The sequence below is a fragment of the Dipodomys merriami genome, unplaced genomic scaffold (genome assembly GCF_024711535.1).
Source record: "Dipodomys merriami isolate MVZ:Mamm:240054 unplaced genomic scaffold, mDipMer1.0.p SCAF_55, whole genome shotgun sequence".
NCBI classification, from domain to species: Eukaryota; Metazoa; Chordata; class Mammalia; order Rodentia; family Heteromyidae; genus Dipodomys; species Dipodomys merriami.
In genome coordinates, this window is record NW_027206124.1 from 2,553,734 (window position 1) to 2,581,136 (window position 27,403).

A 27,403-nucleotide genomic window follows, 5' to 3' on the forward strand; every position below is an offset into this window, starting at 1 on the left:
GGCGCGCGCGTGGCCCAGTGTGTATGTGTGCGCCTGTCAGTCAACGCTGACAGGCCGCGGCCCATTGGCTAAGCCCCGCCGGCAGTCCCCGCCCCCCGCCCCCGCCCATAGGCTGGTTTGAACACAAAGGCTCCGGCTCGCCCCGCCCCCGCGTGGGCCCCGCGGCCTGGCGAGCGCCGCCCCCCGGAGTCCGCGGGTGGGAGCCGGGGGCGGACGCGACTCTCCCCGGGGCTCCGGGAGGTCGCCGTGAGGCCCGGCGCTGGGCCCGGGCGAGGCGGAGCCTGGGCGCTCGGGAATTGCGAGGTCTGAGGCTGCTGCGCGCCTCTTCCCGCCCGCGCGCCGCGGCCCACCGAGCTGAGTCTGCCGGGCGGGGTCCCCGGTGCCCCACAGGCGAGGGCCCCGGACGGCGCCCGCCCAGGGTGGCTGAGGCCGGGGCGGTGGCCAGCACCCCCACCCCCCCAGGTCGGATAAGGCCCGGGAAGTGTTGCCACACGCCGGGCCCTGGGCTGATTGCTCAGCCAGTCCTCCCTGCACCCATCTTTAAGGCAAGGAAACGGGGTTCGTTGAGGTTTAACGTTTCTTGCAAGAAGCCGAACTGAGATTAGAAGGTTCCATTTGGGGCTGGGTTTAGGGTTCCAGACATGGCAGGAGGCTCCCTGAGGTGGTTTTGGGGGTTTTGTTCCTCCTCTATTTTACTTTAATCCTAGCTACCCAGTAGGCTTAGACCTGAGGATCCCAGTTCAAAGCCAGCCTGGGCAGCTCAATCTGTGAGGCTTTTTTAAAAATCCTCAGCCAAAAAAAAAGCCAGAAGTGAAAGTGTGTCTCATATGGTAGAGTGCCAGCACTGAGTGAAAAAGCCAAGTGAGAGCGCAAGGTCCTGAGTTCAAGCCTCAGGACAGACACACAATTAACAGAGGGGCCCACAGTTAGTGTCAAAAGAAGGCAGGGCTGGCTGTGTCCCTGACTTCAGGGGGTCCTGTCCCTTGGCCTCACCGGCCTACTGGGGCAGCCAGGACGGTTGGGCACAAGCAACTTCCTGTGAGAGATGAGACCCAGTGCCATTACTTCACTTTCAAAGTGCCAAGAGGAAATAGGACAAGACATGACAAAGTCACTGAAGCAGGCACAGGAAATGTGGGGGGTCTGAGACTAAGAAAACAGGAAGTCCTCCAGATGCAAACAGTCCCCCCTTTCTTTTCCCCCAGGGCTGAGGACCAAACCCAGGGCCTTCTGCTAAGCTAAACCCCCAGCCCCAACAGCCCAGCCCCCCTTTCTGATCTCCACTGTGCCACCTGGAAATGGGGGGGGGTTCAACTGCCTTTGAAGAGCCTTAGGGGAATCACACTGTGGGCTTAGCCTCAGAGCTTGCTGGGGAGCCTGGCAGACTCCTGTCTGTATCTGCTGACCAGAGAGCACAAATCAGGCAGCACCCAAGTAGGGCAGGGCCTCTGCACCCTTGATGTCCAAGATGCCCCCAATTCTGTTCTAGTGCATTCCAGCAGTCTCTACATCCCACCCCTTCATGCAGCGCCTGCTCCCTCTTCTCTGAAGGTCCAGCAGACAATCTGCTCATAAATGGTGCTGTCTAAATGGGCCTGAGTAGGTAGAGCAGTGCTCCCCAAAGATATTAAGTGCTAATCCTGGCACCTGTGGATATTATCTAAATGAAAGGGCTTTGCAGATGGGACTAAAGATTTTTCAAGTGTGAAGATTATCCTGGATTACCAGGCTGGGCCCTCAAGGTAATCATAAGAGCCTTCCCCAGGAGAAACAGATGAAGCGAGGAGAGGAACCATCAAGGTAGGGATCAAGTGATGTGGCTGGGAACCAAGGAATGCTGACAGCCACCAGAAGCCAGAAGCACTGAAGACCAGGAATGGCCTTGCATGAGGTGAGCCCTGCTGACACGTGATTACAGCCCGGATACTGACAGCAGATTCCTGGTTTCTGTGTTCTCACCAGGTTTGTGGTAATTTGTTACAGTAGCCCCAGAAAACTAATCACGGCCCTGAGAAAATTCTTTGCCTTGGCATTCCAGGCTCTTATGATTGTGCCCGGACCCTCTCTCTCCTGACCGTCTTTATGACACCCCTTCCTCATTGACTTCTAAGATGCCACACAAACATGTCTCCCCAGGACGCCTGCCTTTTAAGCCTCTTGATGTGCTCACTCAGCATCTCTTGCTGATCTTGACTAGGGGTTCAGAACAAATGAGGGATCCTGACTCTTCTCTCTATCCCTAAAAGATGGTGGATGGGCAGTACTAGAGGTCGTCTGTGTTCTTTTCGTCACCTGAATGCACCCATGAGCAACCAGAAGCCAGAGAGCCCCGGGGCTCTGCTCTGTTCTGCCATCATTAGGCCACCTTCTCCCCACTGCTCTGTTCTTGCTTCCGCCATCTCGCAGGTTGTCACTGTGGGGGGGGGGGAGGAGTTTACCCTGTGAGGAGGTAGGGCTGGCAACTCTCACCAGTTCTGACTTCCTTCCTCGCCTCTGAGGCAACATAGAGATAGAACATTCAAGGGCTCAGTGATAGAGTGAGTGCTTAGTATACAGGAGGATTTATATTCTTGTAAGTAAATACTGTTTTACAACTTTGTTGGCACAAAGTTGGCTATAAGCTAGACTTGGTCTGTTATTACACATTCATTATTATTATACTCAGTGTTTCTCCTAGATTATAAGAAATCCAGATACACTTGACAGAGAAAGTGACCTGCACTGAAGACACCAAAGACCAGGGCTCAGTGGAGGTAAACCCAAGATGGCTTCCATCCAGCCCTGCTGCCCAGGGCTCACCTGAAAGCCCCTGTGCCCCTGATCTCTTCCTTCTTTTTTGGATATGCCGCTATGGGGGCTTGAACTTAGGGCCTCGGTTTTGTCTCTTAGTTTTCTCCACTTAAGGTTTTCTACCAGTTGAGCTACAGCTTCACTTTTGGCATTTTTGCTGGTTAATCAGAGATAAGAGTCTCATAGATGTTCCTGCCTGGGTTGGCTTTGAACCGTGATCCTCAGATCTCAGCCTCCTGAGCAGCTAGGAGGTGTGAGCCCCTGGTCCCTGACCCCTTATTATCCACAGTTGAGGGAAAGTACAACTCTAGTGCAGACACACAAGGAGAAGGCCACTGCAGACCCGATCCAGACCAGATATATATTCACCCTGTGATGCTGGGTGAGTCACTTCACCTGAGCCAGGTCCCCTTAGCATAAGATGCAAGTAATGATAACTGTCCTACGCGCGGTACCTGGCAGTTCTGTGACCTTGGCCAAGTCAGTGAGGCCTTTGATCTCTTTTCTGTGAGAGTCATCAGTCACCCCCCTCCTTCCCCCCCCCTCTCCCCCCACCAGCCTCATCAGTCAGCAGCCAGGGTGTTGGCGTCTGTCATTTAACCATCATAGGCAGACCTGGCGGAGGTAGGAACTTTCATGTCAGGCTTGGCAGCTCTCGGGGGCCCTGACCCCCCTGAGGGTTGTTCTTGTGTCTCCTCAGTGATCTGATGTGGGCTGGCTACGCCACCCCACCCAGGCCTGTGATGGGTCACAAGGCATTTATGGGCACTTTCATCAGGCAGCTCAAAGAGTTCACCTTGGGCCATGGTGGACGCACCCAGGCTCCCAGAGCTTGATCCAGGCTTCGGGATGACTGTATCTTCATCGTGTCTGTCCCTCGCGCCATGACAGGATCCCGCTCCCAATAAATGCTCAATAGATGTGCAGCTCCTATTCTTTAATAGCCTGGCTCCTTGGCGTGGCTCCCAGGTGGCTTTGAGAGGCAGATCCTCTCCCCTTGTGGTCCTCAACTTTGTGGTCTCCCTCTCACCCCTCCCCCACCCCCCCTGGCCAAGCTCTGACTCAGGCTGGGCAGTGACCTAGCCTGCCCTGTCCCTGTTTCTCTGCCTGATACAATTCCTGCCCGCCATTTGGGGACTAGCTCCCGTGTCTCTTCTTCCCAGCCCAGGTCTCCAGATGGAGCAGCGGCTCGGCGCTTGTTCTCCTGTTCTGCACAGATCAGACCCAGGGCCTTCACGCTGCCATGCTCTGGGATGGAGGGGGAGGAGGGAGGGAGAGGGGTGGACTCACCCACAGCCTCATGGGACAACAAGAGGCTTCTATAGGCCGCAGCCTGGTGAACAGGAAGTGTGAGTTATGTTTGCCACTGCCAGCACAGAGCCAGGCTTGCCGTGCGCTGCCCCATGAGAGGTTGCCTGGATTGCTCAGAGGAAAGGGAGGAACTATGGTTCCATGGTCAGAACTTGGGGGCTGACACTGTAGGACCTGCTCCTGCTCCCTGTCTATGGAAGCTCGTTTCTCCTGGAAACGTCGTCTCGGCCTCTCAACACATCCACTGGCTCCACCTCCCATGGGGACGTCCCCGGGCTCCCCCTGGCTCACCAGAACCAATTACTTCACATTTTGGCAGCCTTGATCTTCTCATCTGTACATTGGGGGTGTTTTAGTATATTGCCACCTTCCTAGGAACTTGGTGAGCTCCATCTGAGCTGGTTTTATAATCACCTGTTGAGCTGGCGGCTGCTCGCTGCAGCTGTGGTCTGACCCCAGGAGGAACTCAGGCCTGTAAGGAGCCCCTATGGCTGAGGGCCATGGCAGGAAGGCCTTAGTATGACTTTCATGGCTTAAAAACCAGGGGCTGGGAAGGTGACTTAGTGGTAGAGTGCTTGCCTAGCATACATGAAGCCCTGGGTTCAATTCCTCAGCACCACATACACAGAAAAAGCTGGAAGTGGCGCTATGGCTTAAGTGGTAGAGTGCTAGCCTTCTGCAAAAGAAGTTCAGGGACAGTGCCCAGGGCCTGAGTTCAAGCCCCACCCTCCAAAAAAAAAACATTCAAAATCCCCTTTCTTTATAAGAATAGTAATTTGTGACTGTCAGGGGTGCGGTGCAGGCATCCTCACTGTGAGTCTTTCAGGGGGTTCCCCAGACAGGGCAGGACTGTGGGTTCTTGGCTATGGCTGAGGGCCTCTCAGGCTGGGAGCCCTAGGACTTTCAGTTCCTTATTTGTGTCTATCACCCCTTCCCTGCAAGCCCTGTAAACCTGGGTGTTGGGTCATGGGGCCACAACAAGGCCTTGGGGTGCTCAGGGTCAGGGAGATGGCAGCCTACAGGGCTTGACCACTGAGCTAGGAGCCAGGAGCCAGTGTCGTGCAGTGGGCAGGGAAGGCTGCAGGCAGGCAGGCCTGAGTGTGAGGCAGCGAGCCACCTAGATGTTCAGGCAGCTCTGGGAGCCCACCTGGTCCATGCACAGAATGAGGAGATGCCCAGACACCACCTTGCCAGGATGTTCCCTAAGATCCGAGGAGGGGCCCTGCGAACTTCCCCACTTCTGCTGGATCTGCTCTGCTCTGTTGTTGGACACGCTGGCCTTGCCTGGATAAATCTATTAAAAACCAGGGATTCTGCCACCAGGTTATCTGGTTGTAGGAAATCAACTTCCCTGAACAGGCCTCCCAGGAAGTCACCCGCCAGCCATGTTATGCCCATGTGTGGCCACAAGAGGTCGCCCCACACCGCCAGCAGCAAGGCGAGCCTCCCAGTGGGCTTTGGGCAGTAGTTCCCCTTGAGGAAGAGGCTGAACCTGGGCCAGACTGGACATTTTACCATCCAGAGGTCAGGGCGGCAGGGAGCCTGGGAAATTGGCTGACCAGCACACTACAAAGGGGCTTTGCAGTGCAGAGGAGAAGTGGACTCAGAGAGTGTGTATCTGGTCCCCAGGACACAGAGCTAGGTACCATGCAGGGCTGAGAGGGTCCTCCAGATCCTCACCTTCTGGGTGTTAGCCAGGGCAGTGGGGGTGCTTTGGGGGCTGGAAACTAAGTCTAGCTCTGACTAGTGCTGGGTCAGGTGAGACTGGGGAGCTGGGCCTTCGTGTGCCCTCCGTGCAGCTTGTGACCCAGCTCCATCCTTGGCTGGCAGTGCAGGTGGCCGTTTCCCATCAGCCCCTGGGGCTGTGCTCCTTTCTTGCAGAACTCTCCCTGTGTCCCTGATGAGTCAAAGCACAAGCTGGGCACTGGTGGCTCACAACTGTGATCCTAGCTACTCAGGAGGCTGAGATCTGAGGATCGTGGGTCAAAGCCTGCCCAGGCAGGAAAGTCCGTGAGCCTCTTAGCTCCAACTAACCACCAGAAAACCGGAAGTGGCACCATGACTCAAAGTGGTAGAGCACTAGCCTTGAGCAAAAGAGCGCAGTGACAGCACCCTGAATTCACGCTCCACAACTGACCAAAAATTAATCTTAAATTAGAACACAGGAGACACAGTCTCAGTCAAGGCCACATGGCTGGCAAGTGGTAGGACCCTTGAAAGAGTGCAGCTCTGACTTTAAGACTCATGTGGCCTCTCTTCTGCTGCCAGATCGGTTAGCAAGGTTCTCATTTTCTCTACCTTCTCTCAGGGACCAGGTCAAAGGGGAGTGACTTTGTGCATCCCGAACAAGCCTGCAACCTTTTGCCATAGGCCTAGAAACTTCTGATGCAGAAGGCATCAGAAATCACAGGACAGAGTTCAGGCCTTGACCCAGTTTCTGACCTTGTGTCTCTGACCTCATGTGTCTGGCTGCTCTGAGCCTCATAGAAATGCCTCATAGAAATGGGGTTGGGAAGGTGGCTCAGTGGTAGAGTGCTTGCCTTGCATGCATGAGGCCCTGAGTTCGATTCCTCAGCACCATATAAACAGAAAAGGCCAGAAGTGGCGCTGTGACTGAAGTGGTAGAACGCTAGCCTTGAGCTGAAGAGCTGAGGGACAGTGCCCAGGCCTAGAGTTCAGGGCCCATGACCAGCAAAAAAAAAAAAAAAGAAAAAAGAAATGCCTCTTCTGTCTTCACTCACCCCTCCCCTTCCTCCCTCCCTCCATCCATCAAGTCTTCCTCTACCCATCATTTCACTCACTACACCGAATCACATAGTCCCAACCACTGATTAAGTTAAAGTGCAGCCTTTACAGATAAGGTGACACAAAGCCCACTGGGGACACTCAGTGGCTGTCCATGGGTGTCCATGGGTGCAGAGGGGAAGGTGTCTGGAGGTGCTGGGTGTGCAGTGGGGCACCTGGGTCTAGGCTCCACTGGACTGCCCAGAAGATTTCTATGAAGCCATCTCCTTATGGAGGGGACAGAGGGCCTCAGGAGACTTCCCTGGCCCACTTCACTGGGCCGTTTCCAGGCTGAAAGAGCACAGGAAAATCCCCACGTGCACTTTCTGTCCAGATGGTCTTTCTTGGCTCAGGATTGAAAGGATAGAGTCTGATCCCAGCTGTGTGGGGTCTTGTCCACTGGGGTGTGTGTGTGTGTGTGGCCACCCTGCCTCCCTCCTGCTTTGGCGCTTTGGCTTTGTGGGACCCAGGTATCTACAGGGGTCTAGAGACAATGATCCTCTGCTCCATTCACCCCAGCTTCCAGATTGCCACACCACTCACCAGGAGTGGAGCCCAAAGTGGCATTGGCTCCCACGCTGCCCCTGACCCAATCCTCCAATGGCCTTGGCATGGCTAAAGCCCCTCCCTAGGCCCCAGCGTCGACATTGGCTGTGAATCTGAACAGCCTCATGGCTGGCCACAGCTGGTCCCCACCACAGGACAGGTTTCCTGCTCAGCCTCTGGGGTCACAGGCCTTTGGGAATCCTGTCGCCTGGCAGAAGGGACAGTAGAATGAAGCCAGATCGGGCACAGGACACTCCGTGCTGCGCTTGGCACATGTAGGGCACGGAAGAGTCTGGGAATATTAATAATTCCAATCTTCTGCCTCCTGGACCCACTGTGTCCCCGCCCCACGGCCTTTCTAAGGATTGAAGCGGGCAGCTGGCGGTGGGAGGTGGTTGCTTTAAATACAAGATGAGAGGAGAACAAAAGGGAAATAGAACAGAGTGGGGCTGCTGCTGGGGAACCCCCTCCCCCCCAAGCCGGGGGAGGGTCTACGGACCCAAGCCCTCCAAGCCCTGCTGCTTCCTGCTCTTGAGGAACTGCTGAGCCTCTTCTGAAGCAGCTCAGACCCCCTGCTGGGGTGGGGACGCTGGTTTGGGCTAGGGGCCCCCCTCACCCAAGGCAACACCCCCCCCCCCCACCTACGTGCTTAGTCCTCAGAGAAAAAGGAAGTAGGTTAAACAGATCCTGGAGTTTCTCCGTGCCTTCCAAGGCCACATTAAATATTCACCAGAAGGTTCTCCACAGGCCCCACAGAGAGCTTCAAAGGCTGCTCCCCCTCCCCTCCCCAAGCTGCCCTCCCTCCTTGCTTGGCACAGATCCTGGTCCCCAATCCTGGCCCTTCACCTTCAACTCAAACCATTGCCTTCTAGAAGCTTCCCCCCACCCTCCGGTGGGTGGGGCTTGTGGCTCTGTGGCCCCAGTGTGTAGGGGGTCCCGGGTTTTATTGTCTGAACTGGGTGTCACTCCCTCCAGACACAGCCGAGGGTGGGGGGCAGGGACCCCGCCTCCAGCTGTGTGTAATCCCAGACCTTGCAGCTGGACTGCGGTGGTGTCCGGGGCCAGCCAAGTTCCTCACACACAGGAGGCAGTCGGGGAGCTGGCCCACAGGAGGGACCAGGAGGCTAGCAGACTAAGGTTCACGTCCTGGCTGGACCTTGGGCCCTGTCCCCCACACTGCAATCTCCGTGTGCCTGGGGACAGGGCCGCCTCTGGATGTTGCAGCAGGAAAAGCCTTTACTGAAAACCCGAGTCCTTATTTGAGCCATGAATGAACTACAAACAGGAGACAAGCTTGGTATCCGTGCCTCCATTTCATACCTGCCTCCACTCTGGAACTTCCTTCTGTGAATCACCTTGGGTTCCAGGAAGGCCCTCCAGGAAGGAGCAGCCGAGCCCCCAGAAGGACAGACCCCTACCACCGCCCCTCCTCAGGGGACACACTCCCTGCCAGCCCCTGCCTTTCCCTCTCCCCGCTAGCCACCTCCGCAGACCTCTGCAGAGCATGCACACCCATTTCCAGGGCTGGTTAATAATTATGTGCACCTGTCCCCCGTCCCCAAGACCACTATGTAAAGCTAAAGCAAATGTCTGACTGAGAAATTGGATCAAAAGGCCACCTCTCCTCTTCCTTTCTCTGACCTTCGCCATTAGGGGTCTCTTTGACACACTGGAATCTGCGTCTTGGGCCTAACACTCCTATGTCGTGGTGATCACGGAGAGAACCCGGTGTCAGCCACACCGTAGCTTCCTAGAGGGCACGTTCTTAATTCCATCACCCCACCAAGTGGGGAGGGGAAGGTGGGAACCCCTTTACACAGCTGTTACCCCACCCCCTGCTCCTCCCTCCCCCAGGAAAATGTCAAGACCTGGCTCCATGCCACCTCCCCATGTGACTTCCCCAGTCCCCGGGACCCCAGGTTCCCTGGGCCCCACCTTCTCTCTCCTGAGCCATCATCCCTCCTTCTCGTTGGTGCAGCAGCAGCCCTGGGGTTGGCCCAGAGGCATGGGCTGAGGGAAACAGAGCCACTGGGGCCAGGAAAAAGCTCCCCTGGGAAACACACCTGCTCCACCCCAATGTCTACCCCACCTGGGAGCAGTAGTGACAGAGGTGACTGAGCCTCTCTCTAATCCTGGGAAGCTGGCCGCTGGCACCCCATCCCCAGGCACAGTGCAAGGGACACAGGAATGGCACAGCCCACACAGGGCAAGCAAAGACTGCAGCAACCCGAGAGGCAGGCATCCGGGGGGAGCCCCCACTCCACTGTCCCTGCTGCGGGCGGAGCGGGCCGCACTCGCGGGCACCCACATGCGGTAGAGTAGAGGAGGAACAGATGCCAGGCAGGCAGCTAATCCTCGTGGCTATTCCAGACTACGGCGCCCCCTTGTCACCTCCCACCTGCCCCTGCCCCATCCCTTCCGGTCCCATCTGCACGACTCCCGTCTCCCTGGCAGCATCCAATGTGGCACAAGTTTTCGGTAAGGAGTTGTCTCCCAAGTCCGGCAGACTGGGACCCCCACTGAGGCTAGATTGTCAAGCCCCCTGCTCAGATGGCTGGCCTGGAGTGGTCACAGTGACAGCGTGTCTGCTTCTGGCCAGCACAGGGCAGCAAGCCTCCATGCACACATGTATGTGCACACACGTGAGCACACACTCCCATCCAGCATGGCTGCTGACCAATCTAGCATGGAGACAGCCTCCCAGGACTTGTGGGTAATCGAGCCTTGGCCTGTCTTGCCCTAGCTCAGTGGGCAAGAGGACAGCAGCCTGCCAGCACGGCGCATGGCCAGTGTTCCCTGGCCTGAGTCCTGCACTCCAGCACCAGGTCCTGAGCTGCAGGAGCCTCATGTCCCGGACCGTGCCACGTCCATTCATTCCTACTGTTCAGGGGCTGGTAGCAGCCTCACGCCTGACAAGACCCACTCTCCCTTCCTTCTTGTGCATACGTCTGCCGCCTGCCCCCCCCCGCCCCGCCCCCAGCCACTCCTTCCTCCTCCTAGAACATCCACTTTTCACATCTGGACAACATCTGCAGCGTTTCTGCTGTTCTACCTCCAGCTCCTGGGGCCTGGCCTCCACCAAACCATACCATGCGGGAACCGCAGGAGCGCAGTCAGGCCCGGCCCTGGCTGTGAGGGACGTGGGAGGGGGGAAGGGGGGGGATGTGGCTGCAGAGCTCCCAGGACCCACCCAAGCCCGAAGACATCCTTCTGCCTTCCCTCCCCTAAAAGTGAAGAGGCCGAAGACCAAGGTCAGTTTGGTTATTTTAATTGTAAAAACCAAGACATGTATATAAATAAGACCACTGTGTAAAATAGGATTCACCCTTCTACTAAAACCCTTCTCCCTATACTCAAAAAGAATATAGAAAAGCCAGCAGAGATAGAAGTACAAATCAGCATGCGGTCCCTGATAGGCCCCTGCAGGCCCGGCTCCTGCTGAAGGGGCTGCGTCTCACCGGGGCTCAGTGACGCCTCAGGGCCCTCTCCTGGAGGGCAGAGAGGTTGGCACCCCAGCCTGGCACCCCAGCTCGGCTCTCACTGCACGGCTGGGCCAGGCGGGGAGGACAGGAAGGCTGCCTGGTCCTCATGCCCAAGCCAGGGCTGGCGAGCCATTGGTTTGATGAGAAGCCGTGGTTGTTCAGCCTGGGGTCACACTGGGGGCAGACTTGGGGGGGGTGCCACTTCCCCAGGGGACAAGGAGAGAAGCTGCGAGTTTCTTGGAAGGAGAGACTCCTTCAGGGGGCCACTTCCATGTGGCCACTAAAGACAAGGACAGCGGACACTTCCCAGCAGTGCTGGGGACCGAAGGGCAGGGGGCTCCCGGCCCAGAGAAAGGTGGGACCACCATGTCCTAGTGAGAGAAATCCTTCACCTGACCTATCTCCCCACCCCGCCCCGACAGAGAGACGCATGCCTCGGCCTGTCCACAGCCCGACTGGGCCGAGGAGGAGAGATGTGGACAAACACACACACGGCGTGGCTCAGGAAACTGGTACTACACAGGACAAAAGAAAAGAGCCCATGCGCTCCTGGAAAGAGCCAGGACTTGCTGGGGCTGTGCTCCATCTCAGAAGAGAGGCAGGCGAAGGCCCTGCGGGGGACGGTGTCAGGAACACTTCCACACACACACGGCCAGAGTGCCCCCAAAGTACAGGTAGAGGAGGTTCTTCACCTCGTGGGTGATCTCGAACCCGAAACCTTCGCCGATCACCACATGCCAGGAGGAGCCAAACTTCTTGTCCATGGTCTCTTTGATCATCTTGGCAGCACTCTGGAAGGGAGAGGGTGCAGGGTCAGGCGTGGCCTGGAAACGGCCTGCTGTCCTGCTTGCGGACGCTTCTGAGTGGGGTTCCAGGCAGGCACCAGCCAGGGCCAGCACGCAGGGACAGGAACTGACACCACCTCATCAGTCAAAGAGGGAAAGCGAGCCACAGTGCTGGCCGGCCACCGCCATCGCTCCACTGTGAACCGGAGGCCAAGGACCAAAGGAGACAACAGGTGTGCGCACCGGCCAGGGGCGGGCGCCTGAGAGGGCGCATGTGAAGGGCACAAAGGCCCAAAGGTCCAGGAGCCTTCCCGGGGTGAGGAGGAGATGTAGGGAGGAGCGAGGCACGTAGCTGAGCAGCGAGGTGGCCCACCCAGCACCTGGTGCGCCTGCCACCCTGCCGGTGCCCCATGAAAGCTGTGTCCTCATCATCTCTGCAAATAAACCCTCAAGAACGGCGGACACGCTGGGACTCTGGCTCTGAGCTGAGAATGGATCTTGTGAGCCCAGAGTCAGCAAGGGCTGGAGCCTGTGTCTGAACGTGAGCCTGGGAGACCCAGAGCTAGGGCTCTATACCCGCCTGATGAGGGGCACACACAGCCACCTCCCCAGCACCTAGGGTGCCCAGGCTGGAGACAGGCTTTCGACTTTGGGATGGATGAAGATATGGATGAATGCCTGGCAGCCTTGGGATGGAGTGGGGGGGGGGAGGGAGGAGGGGGGAAAGGGAGGCTGGGGGGGGGGAGAGACCCTTGTGAGCAGTCCACCTGACAGGACTGGGGCAGGGCAGCACGGAGCCCCTTCGCCTCCCCTCCCTCCAGGACTGAGCGTGGCCCGCGGTGCCCGGATGGGCACCGGCCTCTTCCCTCACTGGCTGAGGACCGTGGCTCCGAGGCCATGCTGTCACACGCAGGGCAGCAAGGGCCGAGGCCCGCCTGTGCTGATGGCAATACCTCGTTGTTGTTGGAGAATTTTTCACAGGCTGTGACACATAGCTCCATGGTTTCCACTCGCATCTCCTCTGGCATGTCCGAGTGCTAGAGACGGGGCAGAGTGACAAACAGAGAGAGCCTTAGCCCACGACTGGCCCTCCTGGCCTGCCTCTTAAAGCATGGGCACCAGGTGCCTTCCCTGGCGCAGCCTTGGGCAGGGCTGAGGGTTGGGAAAAGGGGGTGTGGGGTGGAGCTGAACCCCTCAGCAAGCCAGGGACAGGGTGGAATGGAAGAATGCCCGGTTTACAGCAGGCGCTGCCGAGAACCAGAGGCGCTGCACGCCTTGCCTGGCCGGGCCTCCCCCCGCAGCCCTGGCTCCCTCCCAGCCCTCACCCCGTCAGTGTGTAGGTCCCCTGGCTCCACTGGCTCCTTCTGCCACTGTGTCCCCAGAGCTGTATCATCCACAGGCTACACTTCCTACATCATCACCCCCCAGCTCCAACTTCTTCCCGAGACTCCAGACTCTCCTGCTCCCATGCCCGCCTGAAAACCTTAGATGGCTAAAAAAAAATGTATATATTACTTGAATGAATAAAAAAAATTATCTTGGGCTGGGAAGGTGGCTCAGTGGTAGAGCGCTTGCCTTGCATGCATGAGGCCCTGGGTTCAATTCCTCAGCACCACATAAACAGAAAAAAGCCGGAAATGGTGCTGTGGCTCAAGTGGTAGAGCGCTAGCCTTGAGCTGAAGAGCTGAGGAACAGCGCCCAGGCCCAGAGTTCAGACCTTACAATAGGACCCCCCCAAAAAATTATCTTACTCAGGTGTCTAAAAAATTTTCCCCCAATTTTGGTCTATCGACACCTTCCCTTCTTGGTAATTAGCACATTCTTTTCTTCCCGTTATTCAGGAGAGACACACCCTGGGGACCATCTTTGACCCTCTTTTCCCTTTAGACTCTGCCCTCGAAGAGGGTCCTGCTGCTTTGCCTTCAGGCGGGTGTCCTGCCTCTGCTGAGTCACAATTGCACTTCAGATCCTAAGCGGCCCCATCCCTCTGGCCTGTGCGTCCTCACTGCTACTTTCCTGCCCAGTCTGTTCTCACAACAGCTAGGGTCATTTGTGTGTGTGTGTGTGTGTGTGCCAGTCCTGGGGCTTGAACTCAGGGCCTAGGCACTGTCCCTGAGCATTTTGCTCAAGGCTAGTGCTCTACCACAAACAGCTCCATTTCCAACTTTTTGGAAGTTCATTGGAGATAAGAGTCTCATGGGCTTTCCTGGGTTGGCTTTGAGCCACGATCCTCAGATCTCAGCCTCCTCATCTCTAAAAACCCAGGGCAGACCGGTCACTTCTCCAGCCTCATTCCATGTGACCTCTGGCCAGCTCTGCGCAGGCTGGACATCATTCTGACCTCAGACCCCGCTCCCCCTCTTGGCAGCCCACACCAGACCCACTGCCTTCACTCTGCTCCTCTAAAATGCTGAGATCATCCTGCCCAGCATCCCACATCCCTGCCGGGAGTCTTCTTCCCTGGCTTGTCACAAGGCCTGCTGCTGATCTGGACCCGGGTCTGATCTCGTCCGGGGCCAGCCCCTGCTCCCCTGCCTCTCGTACCTGCTCGGAGCGCTTACTCCTGCAGTTGTAACCCTTGGGCATTCCCCTCACATGGGTCAGGCTGCTATCTGTCTCATGTCACCACCCCCACAGTGCCAGAACTGTGCCTGGCACAGAGCAGGTGGCCTAAATATATACTTGGTGAATGAATGAATGAATGAATGAATCACTACTGACTTCCGGGTGTGACATGTGAGCCAGCAGAGGTCTTCTCTTCTTCCCGCTGCCAGCCTGCCGGCTGTGTGGGCCCTGGGGGTCACCTGTCTCCCTCCCTTGGCTTACCCTGACCAGAGGGAAGGTCTGCAGGCGCTTGTAATCAGCCTCATCTTTCTTTCCCTCGGTCTCTCCCATGTTCCTTCCACTGTGGCCTTTGCAGGAGGGAGTGGGCCTTCAGGAGATGCTGGCGCTGGTGGTTTGGGCGCCCTGAAGTCTCAGGAAGCAGCCCTGCCAACTTGGTGGGAGCAGAGATGCCTTTCCCCAATGGTGCTGGAGAAAACAGGAAAACCAGGAGAGAAGAGCTGGCTTTAAAACCACACATCACAAATTAGAAATGTCTCAGTAACAAGTTGACACCTCCCCATCTTAACTCCTCCGCATCCTTTCCAAATGGCCAGCAAGTCTGCAGACGGAGGGTGAGTCAACGCGAGAGGCTGTGAGAACACACTGTCATTGTCAAGGCGGATGCTGACTGTGGGCCAGGCCCAGGGTGGAGCTGGAGCTGGCAATGAGCACACCAGCCTCACTTGCCAGTGACACGGGCTCCAAGCTAGATGTTCAGGTGACCACGGACACTCTGGGTCCTCTCTAGAGGACTGGGAATGGCATTTGGCACCTTCTCTGTCAGGCCAGCAGATCCTGGCTTCTGGCACAGGAGTCTAGGCAGCCTGGGCACAGGCGCTGGCGGGGAAGGGAGGGGAGTGACCAGCTATGTGCCTGCGGGTCCCTGAGTCATTCATTGTTAGTAATGGGCCACTCGCATTCCTCACTGAGAACTTGGTGACATGACGTACACAGGACAGGGTCACAGGGACGCTCAGCAGTTCTTGGGAGAACCAATGAGAGACCACACACAGGTATGACAGGAAATTACAGCAACTTAAGACACATACAAGTGCCCCCCGCAAGATATCTAGTTATCTGTAATGGATGTTCCCCTAAAAGATGGGCCTGAATCCTACGTGTTTATCCTTTACTTCACAATGCAACGTGGCCCATAGTTCCAACGGCTTTTTATCTCAGAAGCATGACAGGGAGGAATGCAAATCATGGTCATGATGAGCCCTTTAAACAATCTACACTTGACAAGCACAAAATGTTATGTCACCATTTACGTCACCCCCAAATAAGCAATGCCATGGAACCCCAAGATTCCTAGCATACATGTATGGATATGTATGTGTGTGTAATAAGGGACACACACACACACACACACACACACACACACACACACACACACTCTCTCTCTCTCTCTCTCTTTGAAATAGGGTCTTGTTAGGGTTGCCCAGGCTGGCCTTGAACTCCTGGGCTCAAGGACTCCCTGAGAAGCTGGGACTATACGTTCAGTCTACTGTACTGGGCTAACAGGTAGACAGTGATGGGTAGGGAGTATATATATGCTTGTACACAATGCGTTATTGCACCGACTCTGGAAATTATCGCCAGTATGAATGGAGGCAGGAGGGCCAAGATCACTTGGGTGTGGCCAAGGCTTGGATCTGAGCCCTGGCCAGTTGTGGACACACCTAAGCCCTGCCCTTGGTGTCTCCTCAGTTCATGGCCGCAGAGCTGACCACCAGGGCAGCTGGGTTAGTCCGTGAGGATGGGAACCTCTGCTCTCCCTTCCAGCATCTGCTGCTCAGATGTGACCCAGGACCCAAGCTTTCTGTGCTTGGCAGGCCATCTCTGTTGGGGCTGTGCTGCGCTCTTGATTTCATCCCCTCTCTGATGCTTTTGAAGCCTCAATGCCACCCACCTGGCCAGCTTCCTTAAGCAAGGCCTGGCACAGACTCCACTGCTCTACGACACTGGCATGCTCTGATTTCCCAGGGGACAGATGGCTCCTCTTATCTCCTAATACTCCTCGCATCATTAGCGGGTTTGTCTCTGCCTCTACAAGCTGGCAGCTTTCCGAGCACAATCGCATTGCACTTTCTGGCCAGGTTTCTCATTTCACCAAATCTGGTGAGAATTTGCCTCTGTTCATCGATGTTAAGGCCCATCTCCACTCCATCCTGTGCTTCTAGTTTTAGTGACGGTCACTCTACGGCCTCCCCCTCCACTCTTACCAAGGTGTGGAGGGGTGCAGCTGTCCTGAGAATGACAGGGTCTCATGGTCTGTGGCAAATCACTTAACCCAGACCTGGGTTGTCTCCAAGAAAGAGGATCCGGACTTCCACTGTCCATCTTTTTTTTGTCGGTCCTGGGGCTTGAACTCTGGGCCTGGGCGCTGTCCCTCAGCTCTTCAGCTCAAAGCTAGCACTCTGCCACTTGAGCCATAGCGTCACTTCCGGCCTTTTCTGCTTATGTGGTGCTGAGGAATGGAACCCAGGGCCTTGTGCATGTGAGGCAAGCACTCTACCACTGAGCCACCTGCCCAGACACACTGTCAATCTTTTTTTCTTTTTGTTGGGCATGGGGCTTGAACTCTGGGCCTGGGTACTCTACCATTTGAGCCACAGTGCCACTTCTGTTTTCTGGTAGTTAATTAGAAATAAGAGTCCTATGGACTTTCCTGCCCGGGCTGGCTTTGAACTGCGATGCTCAGATCTCAGCCTCCTGAGGAGCCAGGATGACAGGCAGGAGCCACGGGCACCGGCTCCACTGTCACTCTTGGCAGGTTGATGCCTCCGGTCTGCACCTGAGGAGGGCTGCTGGTGCTGACGCCCTCCTGAGGCCGTCACCACACCATTCACAACCGCCATCTGACGGGCCAGCACCTGGTGGGCAGTATTCGGGCATGTTTATCAAGCACCATGACTCATGATCACAAATGACCTTTCCGAACCACCACATAGATTCTGTGTGTGTGTGTGTTCACACGTGTACATGTGAGTTCTCGGAGCCTCCTACTCTTGCTTGGCTTCTTTGCTCCGGGATGGGGAACTGTCACTATGCTCTTTCACTCAAGGATGGCACTCTACCGTGAGCCACACCTCTACTCCAGTTTTTTTTTTTGCTGGTTAGCTGGACTTCTTTTGTTTAGGCTGGCTTTGAACCTCAGATCTCAGCTTCCTGAGTAGCTAGGACTACAGGCATGAGCCATCAGCACCCTGACTAACCACACACACTTCTGCTGATCCAAAATAGATGAGGCTTCCAGAAGAGAAAGTACTTACAGCCGCTGTGCTTCCAAAAACAGAAGGGAGAATTTTGTTTGTTATGACGTGGTGTTATTACAGTACAGTAATAGTCATTCGTCCACAATTAGCACACTCCACTGAAGGGACACTGCCCAAAATAGCAACACCTCGGGTTTTAATAACCTTATCCATCTCCCACATGCACAGGCCTGAGAGGCTGTGTCGGGCCAGGAACTGCTTTGAATAATGTAAGCATGCCACATCCAGGGTGTTTGAATGTGTCACTACTGAGGGTCCATGCCGGCCACTGGGCCCACAGTGGGGCGCAAAGCCAGGGCAGCCCTGCCCCTCCCGCTGCCCGCATTCTCTCAGGTATATAGGAGGGGTGAGAACATGCATGGACTCTGAAAAATAAGGCCCAAAGCATCTGGCGGCCCCCAGAGGAGGGGAGGCCCAGTTAGTACTGGGGTTCTCGGTCCCCTATAACCTACATTGTTTCTAAAACTGCAGGACCCCCTCAGCGCGCCACTGCAGGCCTGTGCCACATTCCCACTCTCATCTGCTTCCCACATAGGCTACTCCTCTGAGCCTTCATTTCCTACATGGGATGAATAGGTTCCACCTCACAGAAATCACCTTGTTACTGGCGTGGCAGGAAGGGGCACTTCCACACCCCCTGCCCAGCCGAACCTAAGCACTACACTGAAGCATTCAGCCAAAAGCTCCCTTTCTGAGTTCCCAGGTGACAAGCTGGGGAGGAGGCCCAACTGGGCTTCGCTGTGGCTACACTGCGGATACTGTCAACCTCATGATGGGCCTGTGATGGAAGTATCACTCCCAGCTCTCAGACTCAGTATCTGGGGCTGAGAGCTTTGGGGGGGGGACTGGGGGGGGGTACACAGTCAGGAACAGGAGATCCAGGGCCTGAACCCAGATCTATTCTTCTGAACAGATGAATACCTTCTGTGCTTTCTCTCTTGGAATAAGGGAGAAACAAGGACTTCAGCATCAGCATCCACCAGCCCAGCCCTGGTCCCAGTCCTTCCCCTACTTCCAGCGGGTCAGAGACAGTGCGCACACCGGTCCTCGCTGCCTTCTCCTGACGCGCACACCCACTGCCTTCTGGCAAACAAATAAGGAAGTTGACAAGGGGAGCGGGTCCAGGGACAGCAGGCATTCACTCAGGACATCCACAGTGAGGTCAGGAAGGAAGGTGGAAATCTGGGTTTCCAGAGGTGTCAGGTTCCCAGACCAACTGGGGGAGGGGTAAAACCTCAGTGTCCTGCTTCACTCTCATCAAGTAAGAGCATTAGGAAACCACTGTCTACTACAAACGAGGGCATTTCAAGTAAGGGAGCAACTCAAAATAAAAGGCCAGCTCTTTTCAAGAAAACACACCGCGGCCAGATACTGATGGCTCACACCTGTAATCCCAGCTATGCAGGAGGCTGAGGTCTGAGGATCATAGCTCAAAGCCAGTCCAGGAAGTAAAGTCCGAGACTCTCATCTCCAATTAACTGGCAAAAAGCTGGAAATGGAGTTGTGGCTCAACAAGTAGAGCACTAGCCTTGAGCAGGGAAAAAAATAAGTGATAGCACGAGGCCCTGAGTTCAAACCCTTACACGGGCACAAAAAAGAAAAAAGAAAACCCACAGTGCCTCCCACACAAGGCTGTTTTGTTAGCACAACCCTCACTGCCCCCTACTGCCCTCCTGCTGAATTCCAGTGGTAACTTTCTTGTGCCTTAAACCCTGGGGGAGGAGGAGAATGAGGAGCAAGGGCAGTGAGAAAGGTAGGGACAAAAAGGACCGGTGTCACCCTAGCTACTCAGGAGGCTGAGATCTGAGGACCGCAGTTCAAAGCCAGCCTGGGCAGGAAAGGCTATGAAACTCTCATCTCCAATAAACCACCAGAAAACCGGAAATGGTGCTGTAGCTCAAGTGGTAGAGCACTCGCCTTGAGCTGAAGAGCTGAGGGACAGCGCCCAGGCCCACAGTTCAAGTTTCACGACCGACAAAAAAAAGAGGGGGGTTGGTATTGACCACTCTAGATCAATAATTCTCAACAGTGCTGTCTATAGCCATGGGGCAAAATGACACTGACTCATGAGGTACACTCCACTTTGATGACAAATATTTTTGTCAAGAGACAAGTGTAACAAGAAATCTCAGCCAGTATGACCACTGGCTGTGCACGAGAGCGGTCTCCCACCTGACTTCTTCCCCACTTAGCAGAGAGACTTGAACACTTGACAGTAAGGGACTAAGAAAGACATTATCACAAAGCGACTTGGACCGAGCACTCGTTTATTTCCTGAGAATGCATTAGCAATTGCTAATTTCACAACTCATCACTTTACTGTGTACCAAAGTCCAGACAAACCCCTTCTGGGGTTAAAGGACATTATTTAGTCTCTGCCAAGGGCCCTAGAACACACCGACCTGAGTATGATGCATGGCAGAAGGGCAAAAATACTGGAATTGTAATGAAACTGTATTTCTTTTGCCCCCTGGGAAGGAAGAGGCCTTATGGAAGCCATCCAGTATTTACTGATTACTAATCTCCAGCCAGGCACAGGAGAGGAGCTCTCCATAAGTTCTCATTCACTCTCCCGTAAGTCAGGTGCTGCTTTTCCTGTGTGAATGATGAGCCAGAGCTAGGGCTCCAGACCAGATGTACTTGGATCCCAGGGGTATACTTTGATTAGCATGTAAGCAAGAGCCAGGTACTGATGGCTCACAGTTCAAATCTAGCCCAGACAAATCCCACAGACTCATCTCCAATTAACCAGCAAAAAAATCTCAGTGGTAAAGCACCAGCTGTAAGGCCCTGAGTTCAAGCGCGCGCGCGCGCGCACACACACACACACACACACACACACACACACACACAGAGTCAGTCTCTGCCTTTAAGGAGCTTCCACTCTGATGTAATATAAGGACCAAACACATATACCCAAGGAGCTATAGTTCATGGCAGAAGGCAGTAAGCACACAAGACAGATGCAGGGACAGAGGCATGAGGAAAATTCTTAAAGGGAAGGAAATAGAAGAGGACAGCAAGAAAAGCTTGGTGGCAGGGGCACCACTGGAGTCAAAAGAGAGTAGAAAGGTGGGCATGAAGAGAGCTTCAGGCAGAGAAGGGCAAACCCAGTGTTTCAAGGTAGAGGGTCAAGGCATCTTTTGGGAAAGTCCAGCAGCTCAATCTGTGAGGAATGGGAAGCACTTGGGAGCTTTCTTGGTGGCTGGAGACACTGTTGTCTTGTTCTGATGTATTGGATAAAAGCCTAGGTGACAGCATTAAAGACTAGAACCAGGCTGGGCACCAGAGGCTCACACCTGAGATCTGAAGACGGAGGTTCAAGGCCAGTTCAGGCAGCAAAGTCCCCAAGACTCTATCTCCAATTAACCACCAAAAAAGCCAGAAGTAGACCTGTGGCTCGAGCCTCAACCTTGAGTGAACAGGGGACAGTGCTCAGGCCCTGAGAACAAGCCTCAGTATTGGCACATACACACACACACACACACACACACACACACAAAGACTTAAACCAGGTGGTGGCTTCAGGAATGGAAGGGATATGATATCCTCCTGGAGGCGATTTTGGATAAACTGGGAAACTTGAGAACTGCCCTAGAGGAATAGACTGAACGAGTGTGACGTGACACCCTGAACAACAGATTGGTTTGATTTTACAACTACTGAGCAGAAGTTGGGGGTGAGAGGATAAATGGAGGTGTCCAGTTGGAGGAGGAAAAAGTCACAAAATCATGGGCAACAGAAGCAGAAGGGAAGGCTCTGAGTCCAGTAGATAACATCACTGTACGAATCTCCTCCTGTCTCCTCACCCCACACCAAGAAAAGGTCAAAGCTAGAGAGAGCAGCTGTCAGAGTCAACTGGAAAGGCTAAAGGAGTTGATAATATGGGAAAGGAAGAGACAAAGACAGGAAACTGACACGCTAATGAGTCTACACTGGACCTGACTCCTACTTCAATCGTATTATCCTCGGAATTCCCAAAGGAGCCCTGATTAGGACGTGCACCTAGCGGGTGCTCAGGGCAGCTAGGTACACTTGGGAGGGTCCTTCCCACAACTGGGAAGCCGAATTAGCTTTGCCAAGTTCCTTCGTCCCTCTCAGAAGGGATTCTCCGAACGCTCCAGTTGGTTCACCCAAAGGCCTTATGAGATCATCCCAACTTTGCATCTACAGACGGGCCGACCCGAGGCCCCCAAGGGGAAGTGACCAGTCTAGAGTCCCAAAAGGTCACCAACTCTCCAAGCCAAGGGGCCCGAGGAGAGGGCAGCCCTGGGAGGGGGGTGTCGAGGTCCGGATCCGAGAGCGCGAAGCTGGACGGGGCCTGGGCGGGAGGGAGGAGCGGCCTGCGGAGCCGCGAAGGGGAATCTGAGCGCGGAGCCCGCAGGTCCCCAGGCGGGTGGGGTTGGGGGGCCCGGGGCTGGGAACAGCAGGCAGGAGACTGGGGTGGGGCCTCGGCGGTGGCCGAGGCCTCGCCCGCCCGCGCCGCCTCCCGCCCGCCTCCCTCCAGGCCAGCCCTTCCCGCCGGACAGACGGCCCTCCGCACCCCGGGGCCTCACCTGCTCCCGCGGGGGCCAGAGCCCGGCTGCAGCCAACGCACCCCCGCCAGGGTTGTCAAGGAGCAAACAAAAGTGTCTTAGCAACCAGCCTGGAAGTCCCGGCCCCTTGCCGGACGTTGATCAACGTTTCACTTATTATTGGTGAAAAGAAGTGTCAATCAGTGTTGAAGGGTCCTACGACACACAGGGTGGCAGGGAGAGGGGCGTGGCCTAGGGGCTGTGTAGGCGGGACTTCACTTATAGTCGTCTTCAGTGTGCCTGAGGAGCCAACAGACTAAAGTTGGCTTTCTTTTCTTTTTTTTTTTTTTTTGGTGCCGGTCCTGGGGCTTGAACTCAGGGCTTGGCCGCTGTCCCGAGCATCTTTTGTTCAAGGCCAGAGCTCTACCACTTGAGCCACAGCACGGTTTGTTTTTTGGGTTTTTTTTTTTGGGGGGGGGTCCGGTTGTGGGGTCTGAACTCAGGGCCTGGGCGCTGTCCCTCAGCTCTTCAGCTCAAGGCTAGCGCTCTACCACTTGAGCCACAGCGCCACTTCCGGCTTTTTTTGCTTATGTGGTGCTGAGGAATCGAACCCAGGGCCTCATGCATGCAAGGCAAGCACTCTACCACTGAGCCACCTTCCCAGCCCCAGCACGGTTTGTTTTTTTAACCTCCTCCCTCCTCCCTTCCCCATCCTCCCTTCCTCCTCCTCCCCCTCCTCCTCCCCCTCCTCCTTCTCTTTCTCTTTCCTACCTGGGCTGGAACGATCCTCAGATCTCAGCCTCCTGTGTAGTTCAGGTTTACAGGCATGAGGTACTGGTGCCTGGCTAAAGTTGGCTTTTGAGAGAGACAAACTTAAAAAAGTAGTATTATTTTAGGAGTTTTTTTTTTAAATTTGGAAATAACCAATGCACTTGTTATGACACTGAGCTGCTATTGTAACAAGCCCCCAAGAGCCTAATGACGGCTAGCATTGATGTAGGGCTTTACCTTAGTATCTCCCAGATTCTCACCATACTTTTAAGCAGGAGTATCTGTGATTCCATTTGAACCTAAGGGCAGAGAGGGAAAAATCAAGGCAATGCCCTGGAGAAGGAACCTTGGAGTTCTTCCACACCTTCCAAGGTCACCTTATCTTAGTTACTAGGAGACACTTGCACCGTGCAACTTAAGACCTGGTTGTCTGGAACCTCTTGGAATGACAATAACCTAGAAGCATTAGTACAGCTGGATGATAGGTGGTAGCTTAGTCAAAAGCATGAAGGATGAGATCCCAAGGTCTCTGAGAAAAAAAATTATTAAACTTCATGCTTCACAGATAACCTTAACCCTGAAGGTTGGATGTAGGGCTAGTGATTTCTCAGGAAGTACTACTTAGGCTAATGCTCTTATTCTCACCCTGTAGACAACTCACTTTCAATCTGCTGAAGATGCATCTGTAACAGGTACTTAAGCTGTTAACACTACCGCAAATTAATAAAAAACAGAAGGGCCTAGCATCCTTGCCTTTATTTGGTCTCCCCATGGTCACTTTGTAATTACCTTGGTTTCCAGGAAGGACCAGACAGATAAGTAACATCTTCCTCTACCACTCTAAGAAACAGCAGGGGTTTGCAGGATAGACACCCCAGATGAAGATAATTACCTATAATGATCAGGCTGGCTCCTGCAGCCAGAGGAATCATCTCTTGGGAACCAGACTGCTCCCTTCAGATAATGATAGCCATAGCAACTTCTCCAATACCCAGGAGAACCAGAACCAGATGCTGACCGGCCAGGCCACAATTGTAAGTGGGAGCTTTTGCCTCCTTGTCCCAATGCTTCCTCTACTGTCTGCATCCTGAAGATGAACTGAAGTGCTGTCTTCCCATGGCATCTGGCCATGTAAAAAATCTTCTCAGCTAGATGCTGGTGGCTCACACCTGTAATCCTAGCTACTCAGGACACTGAGATCTGAGCATCGAGGTTCAAAGCCAGCCTGGGCAGGAAAGTCCATGAGACTCTTATTTCCAATTAACCACTAGAAAAACAGAAGTGGCACTGTGGCTCAAAGTGGTAGAGCTCTAGCCTAAAGTAAAATGGCTCAAGGACAGTGCCTAGGCCTTGAGTTCAAGCCCCATGACAGAAAAAAAATATTATCTGCCAGCTCCATTTCCTAATAAAGGTTCCCATGCTTTAGTTGTTCCCCAAGTCCCACCCTGTGGTACTAGAGCTTGAACTCAGGGCCTAGGCTTTTTTTTTTTTTTTTTTTGCCTAAGGCTGACAATCTCCCATTTGAGCTGCACCAATATTTCTAAGTTCTTATTACTTGGGAATAAAAGTCTCTTGGATTTGTCTGCCCAGTCTGGTTTTGAACCACGATTCTCAGATCTCAGCCTCCTGATTAGCTAGGATTATAGGTGTGAGCATCCTGCAATTGGCTTTCCTGTTGCTTTTATACATCGGTCTTGCCTGACTTCTCTCCAGATGTTAAGAATGGAGTCGATGGCTGTGTTGACTTTCTGGGAACACCAGGGAGGACGAAGGCAAAGAACCAGCAGGCTCCATTTCTGATGATCAGAGGACCATTGGGGTACTTCTGTAATAAACTGTATGTTTAACAATTACTCTGACATGATGCCGCGTGGGAGTAGAGTTTTGAAAGCTGCGAAAGGAAAATAGTAAGCCTCTCTTTTGGTAGAGGAACCCATAGAGGAGTCCAGTGGAGTTCTCTAAGGGAGCCATTGTCTGGGCGCTGTCTCTCAGCTTTTCAGCTCAAGGCTAGCGCTCTACCACTGGAGCCACAGCGCCACTTCCGGCTTTTTCTGTTTATGTGGTGCTGAGGAATCGAACCCAGGGCCTCATGCTTGCAAGGCATGCACTCTACCGCTGAGCTACCTTCCCAGCCCGAGAGCCTTTTTTATAGTATGGAGCTTCCACCGTATATCCTCGGAGAGCTTTCCACTGATTGCTTGATGACTTATATATATATCACCCCAGCTCTTTTCACTGGTTGAACAGGCACCTAAGGCACTATGGGAAGAAGTGTTTGAATGGAACCCATAGCATTATGGGAAGAAGCATTTGAGCAGGAGCCCCAGGCACTATGGGAGCAAGAAGCACCATGATAGGCCATGGATTACCTGTCACATTTATGTCTGCCACTTTTTAGCCCTATCCACCTATCAGCTCCTCTTTCTTTCCTTCAGAGGTGAAATCTACTGCTCCTTTTACTGGCATATAAAGAGAGCACAGGCGGCCCTTACCAAGGGCTAGTGGTTCTAAGAATAGAGAAGCTGATTGCATTGAAGTCAGTGTCAGTGCATGGAGAGAAACACAATTCTTTTTTGTTGTTGTTGGTGGTGGTCCTTGGGCTTGAACTCTTGGCCTGGGTGCTGTCCCTCAGCTCTTCAGCTCAAGCCTAGTGCTCTACCACTAGAGCCATGCTGCCACTGGTTTTCTGGTGGTTAATTGGAGATAGGAGTCTCACGGACTTTCCTGCCCGAGCTGGCTTTGAACCGTGATTCTCAGATCTTAGCCTCCTGAGTCACTAGGATTACAGGCATGAACCACTGGCACCCGGCTTCAGAGAACAATTCTTCCTACCAAGAGCCAAGGCTGGCCAGTTGTTTGATCTCCATAAGGAGTGTGGCCCTTGAGTGGATGAGGCCATAGATTCCCAGCAGGCTGAGTAGAGACAGCTCAGTTCCCTGGGGGGGGCGGGGGGCTGGTGTCTTCCTGCACCCTCTATTTCACTGCGGGTAGATGCAGTGAAAGCTGCGTGGTGATGGGAATGAAGACACTGAAAGGAATTATGGGGGCTGGGTGTTGGTGGCTCACACCTGTAATCCTAGCTACTCAAGAGGCTGAGATCTGAGGATCATGCTTTAAAGCTAGCCCCAGCAGCAAAGTCTGTGAGACTCTTCTCTCCAATTAACCAGCAAGAAAATTGGAACTGTGGCTCAGGTGGTAGAGAGCTAGTCTTGGGCAAAAAAAAAAAAAAAAGCTCAGGACAGTGCCCAGGTCCTGAATTCAAGTCCCAGAACCTGCATGCACATACACGTGTGTGTGCACACATGTGCATGCACACACAAAGTATGGGGGAATCAGAAGGATTTTGAATGTCAGATCTCTTAGGTGAGGTGAGAATGGAGAAGAGTACAGCTGGAGGGTTTCAGGTAAGGCTGTAACAAGGTCATACTTGAGCTAGAGGAAGATCACCCTGGTGGTAGAGACAGTGGGCTGGATTTGGAGTGTGTAGACAGAAGGCGGGCCCAATGGGTTTGCTTTGAGACTTGGCAGCCTGATGTGTTATGCATGGCCCTTATCGATTCCCAACTTGCCTCCCCTGGCACGTTCAGAGGGTCCACAGAATGCCTCGCTCGGCCTCCAGATTCCTTCATCCTCTTTGCCAGCTTTCTCCAGGAGGTAGAAGTGGCCTCTGAGGAGGAGGATGCTCTGGCTGCCGCCTCTCATCCAAACCTCCCCAAACAGGGTCCACATTCCTCATCTTCTCTTTCTCACCTCCTGTTTGTTCTTCAACCCACTGCAATCTGGCTTCCACTCCCACAGCACCACTGAAATTCCCTCTTTCATGGTTACCAGTGACCTCCTGAGGAGCGGATCTGATGGCGCTGTTCAGTCTTTAATTAGGGAGCCCCTCCTGTCTGCTGGCTGAGCCTGTGTCTTCATGCACTTCTCTAACCCAGAGGTCAGTTGTGGGGCACATTTCCCACAGAACTCCTGTCCATATGGATCATCCTAACAGCTGGGCACGTCACTCCACTGCATACCCACCACCTCTCTTTCTTTTTGGCCTTCATCTTAGGCTTTCCATTTGTTCTCTGTGTTCTAATCTGACTCTCTTTTCTTTTCAACAATAGGCTCAAATTCCTCCCTTCTTCTTCCCTTCTTCCCTTCCTTCCTTCCTTTCCTTTTTTCCTTCTTCCTTCCTTGCCTCCCTCTCTCCCTCCCTCCCTCCCTTCCTCCCTCCCTACTTCCTTCCTTCCTTTCTTTCTTTCTTTTTTCTTTCTTCCTTTTTCTTTTTTGTACATACTGGAGTTCGAAATCAGCTCGGCTGGTGCTCTACTGTGAGAGCCACACCTCCAGTCTGACTTCGCGCTGGCTAATTGGAAATGGAGTCTTGCATACTTTTCTGCCCAGGCTGGCTTCCCACTTCAGTCCTCCAACATCTCAGCTTCCTGAGTAGCTAGGATTACAAGCATGAACCACCAGCTCCCAGCTTGACATTTCTTGCTCCCTTAAGTGACCCCCTCTTCAGAAGCAGTGTTTCCCTCTCTCATATCCCCAAG

The 27,403-nt window shown here is 54.2% G+C and overlaps 1 protein-coding gene across 1 annotated transcript; it reads right to left on the minus strand.

The window, feature by feature from the left end:
• Nucleotides 1-10,683: 10,683 nt before the first annotated feature.
• Nucleotides 10,684-22,244, minus strand: Dnal4 (dynein axonemal light chain 4). Its single transcript, XM_069999882.1, has 4 exons — nt 22,137-22,244; nt 14,525-14,728; nt 12,652-12,735; nt 10,684-11,704 (listed from the first exon to the last, which is right to left on the minus strand). The coding sequence occupies exons 2-4, from the start codon at nt 14,591-14,593 to the stop codon at nt 11,540-11,542; spliced, it is 318 nt and encodes a 105-aa protein (XP_069855983.1). The 5' UTR covers nt 14,594-14,728; nt 22,137-22,244; the 3' UTR covers nt 10,684-11,539.
• Between the last annotated feature and the right edge of the window lie 5,159 nt (nt 22,245-27,403).

Excerpts from the sequence above, each read along its gene's own strand:
- Dnal4 (XM_069999882.1), bottom strand. The coding sequence starts at position 14,593 with ATGGGAGAGACCGAGGGAAAGAAAGATGAGGCTGATTACAAGCGCCTG. Across the intron at positions 12,736-14,524 it reads AGACCTTCCCTCTGGTCAGG|CACTCGGACATGCCAGAGGA; the intron begins GTAAGCCAAGGG and ends CCCCGTCTCTAG. Across the intron at positions 11,705-12,651 it reads AATTCTCCAACAACAACGAG|AGTGCTGCCAAGATGATCAA; the intron begins GTATTGCCATCA and ends TCTCCCTTCCAG.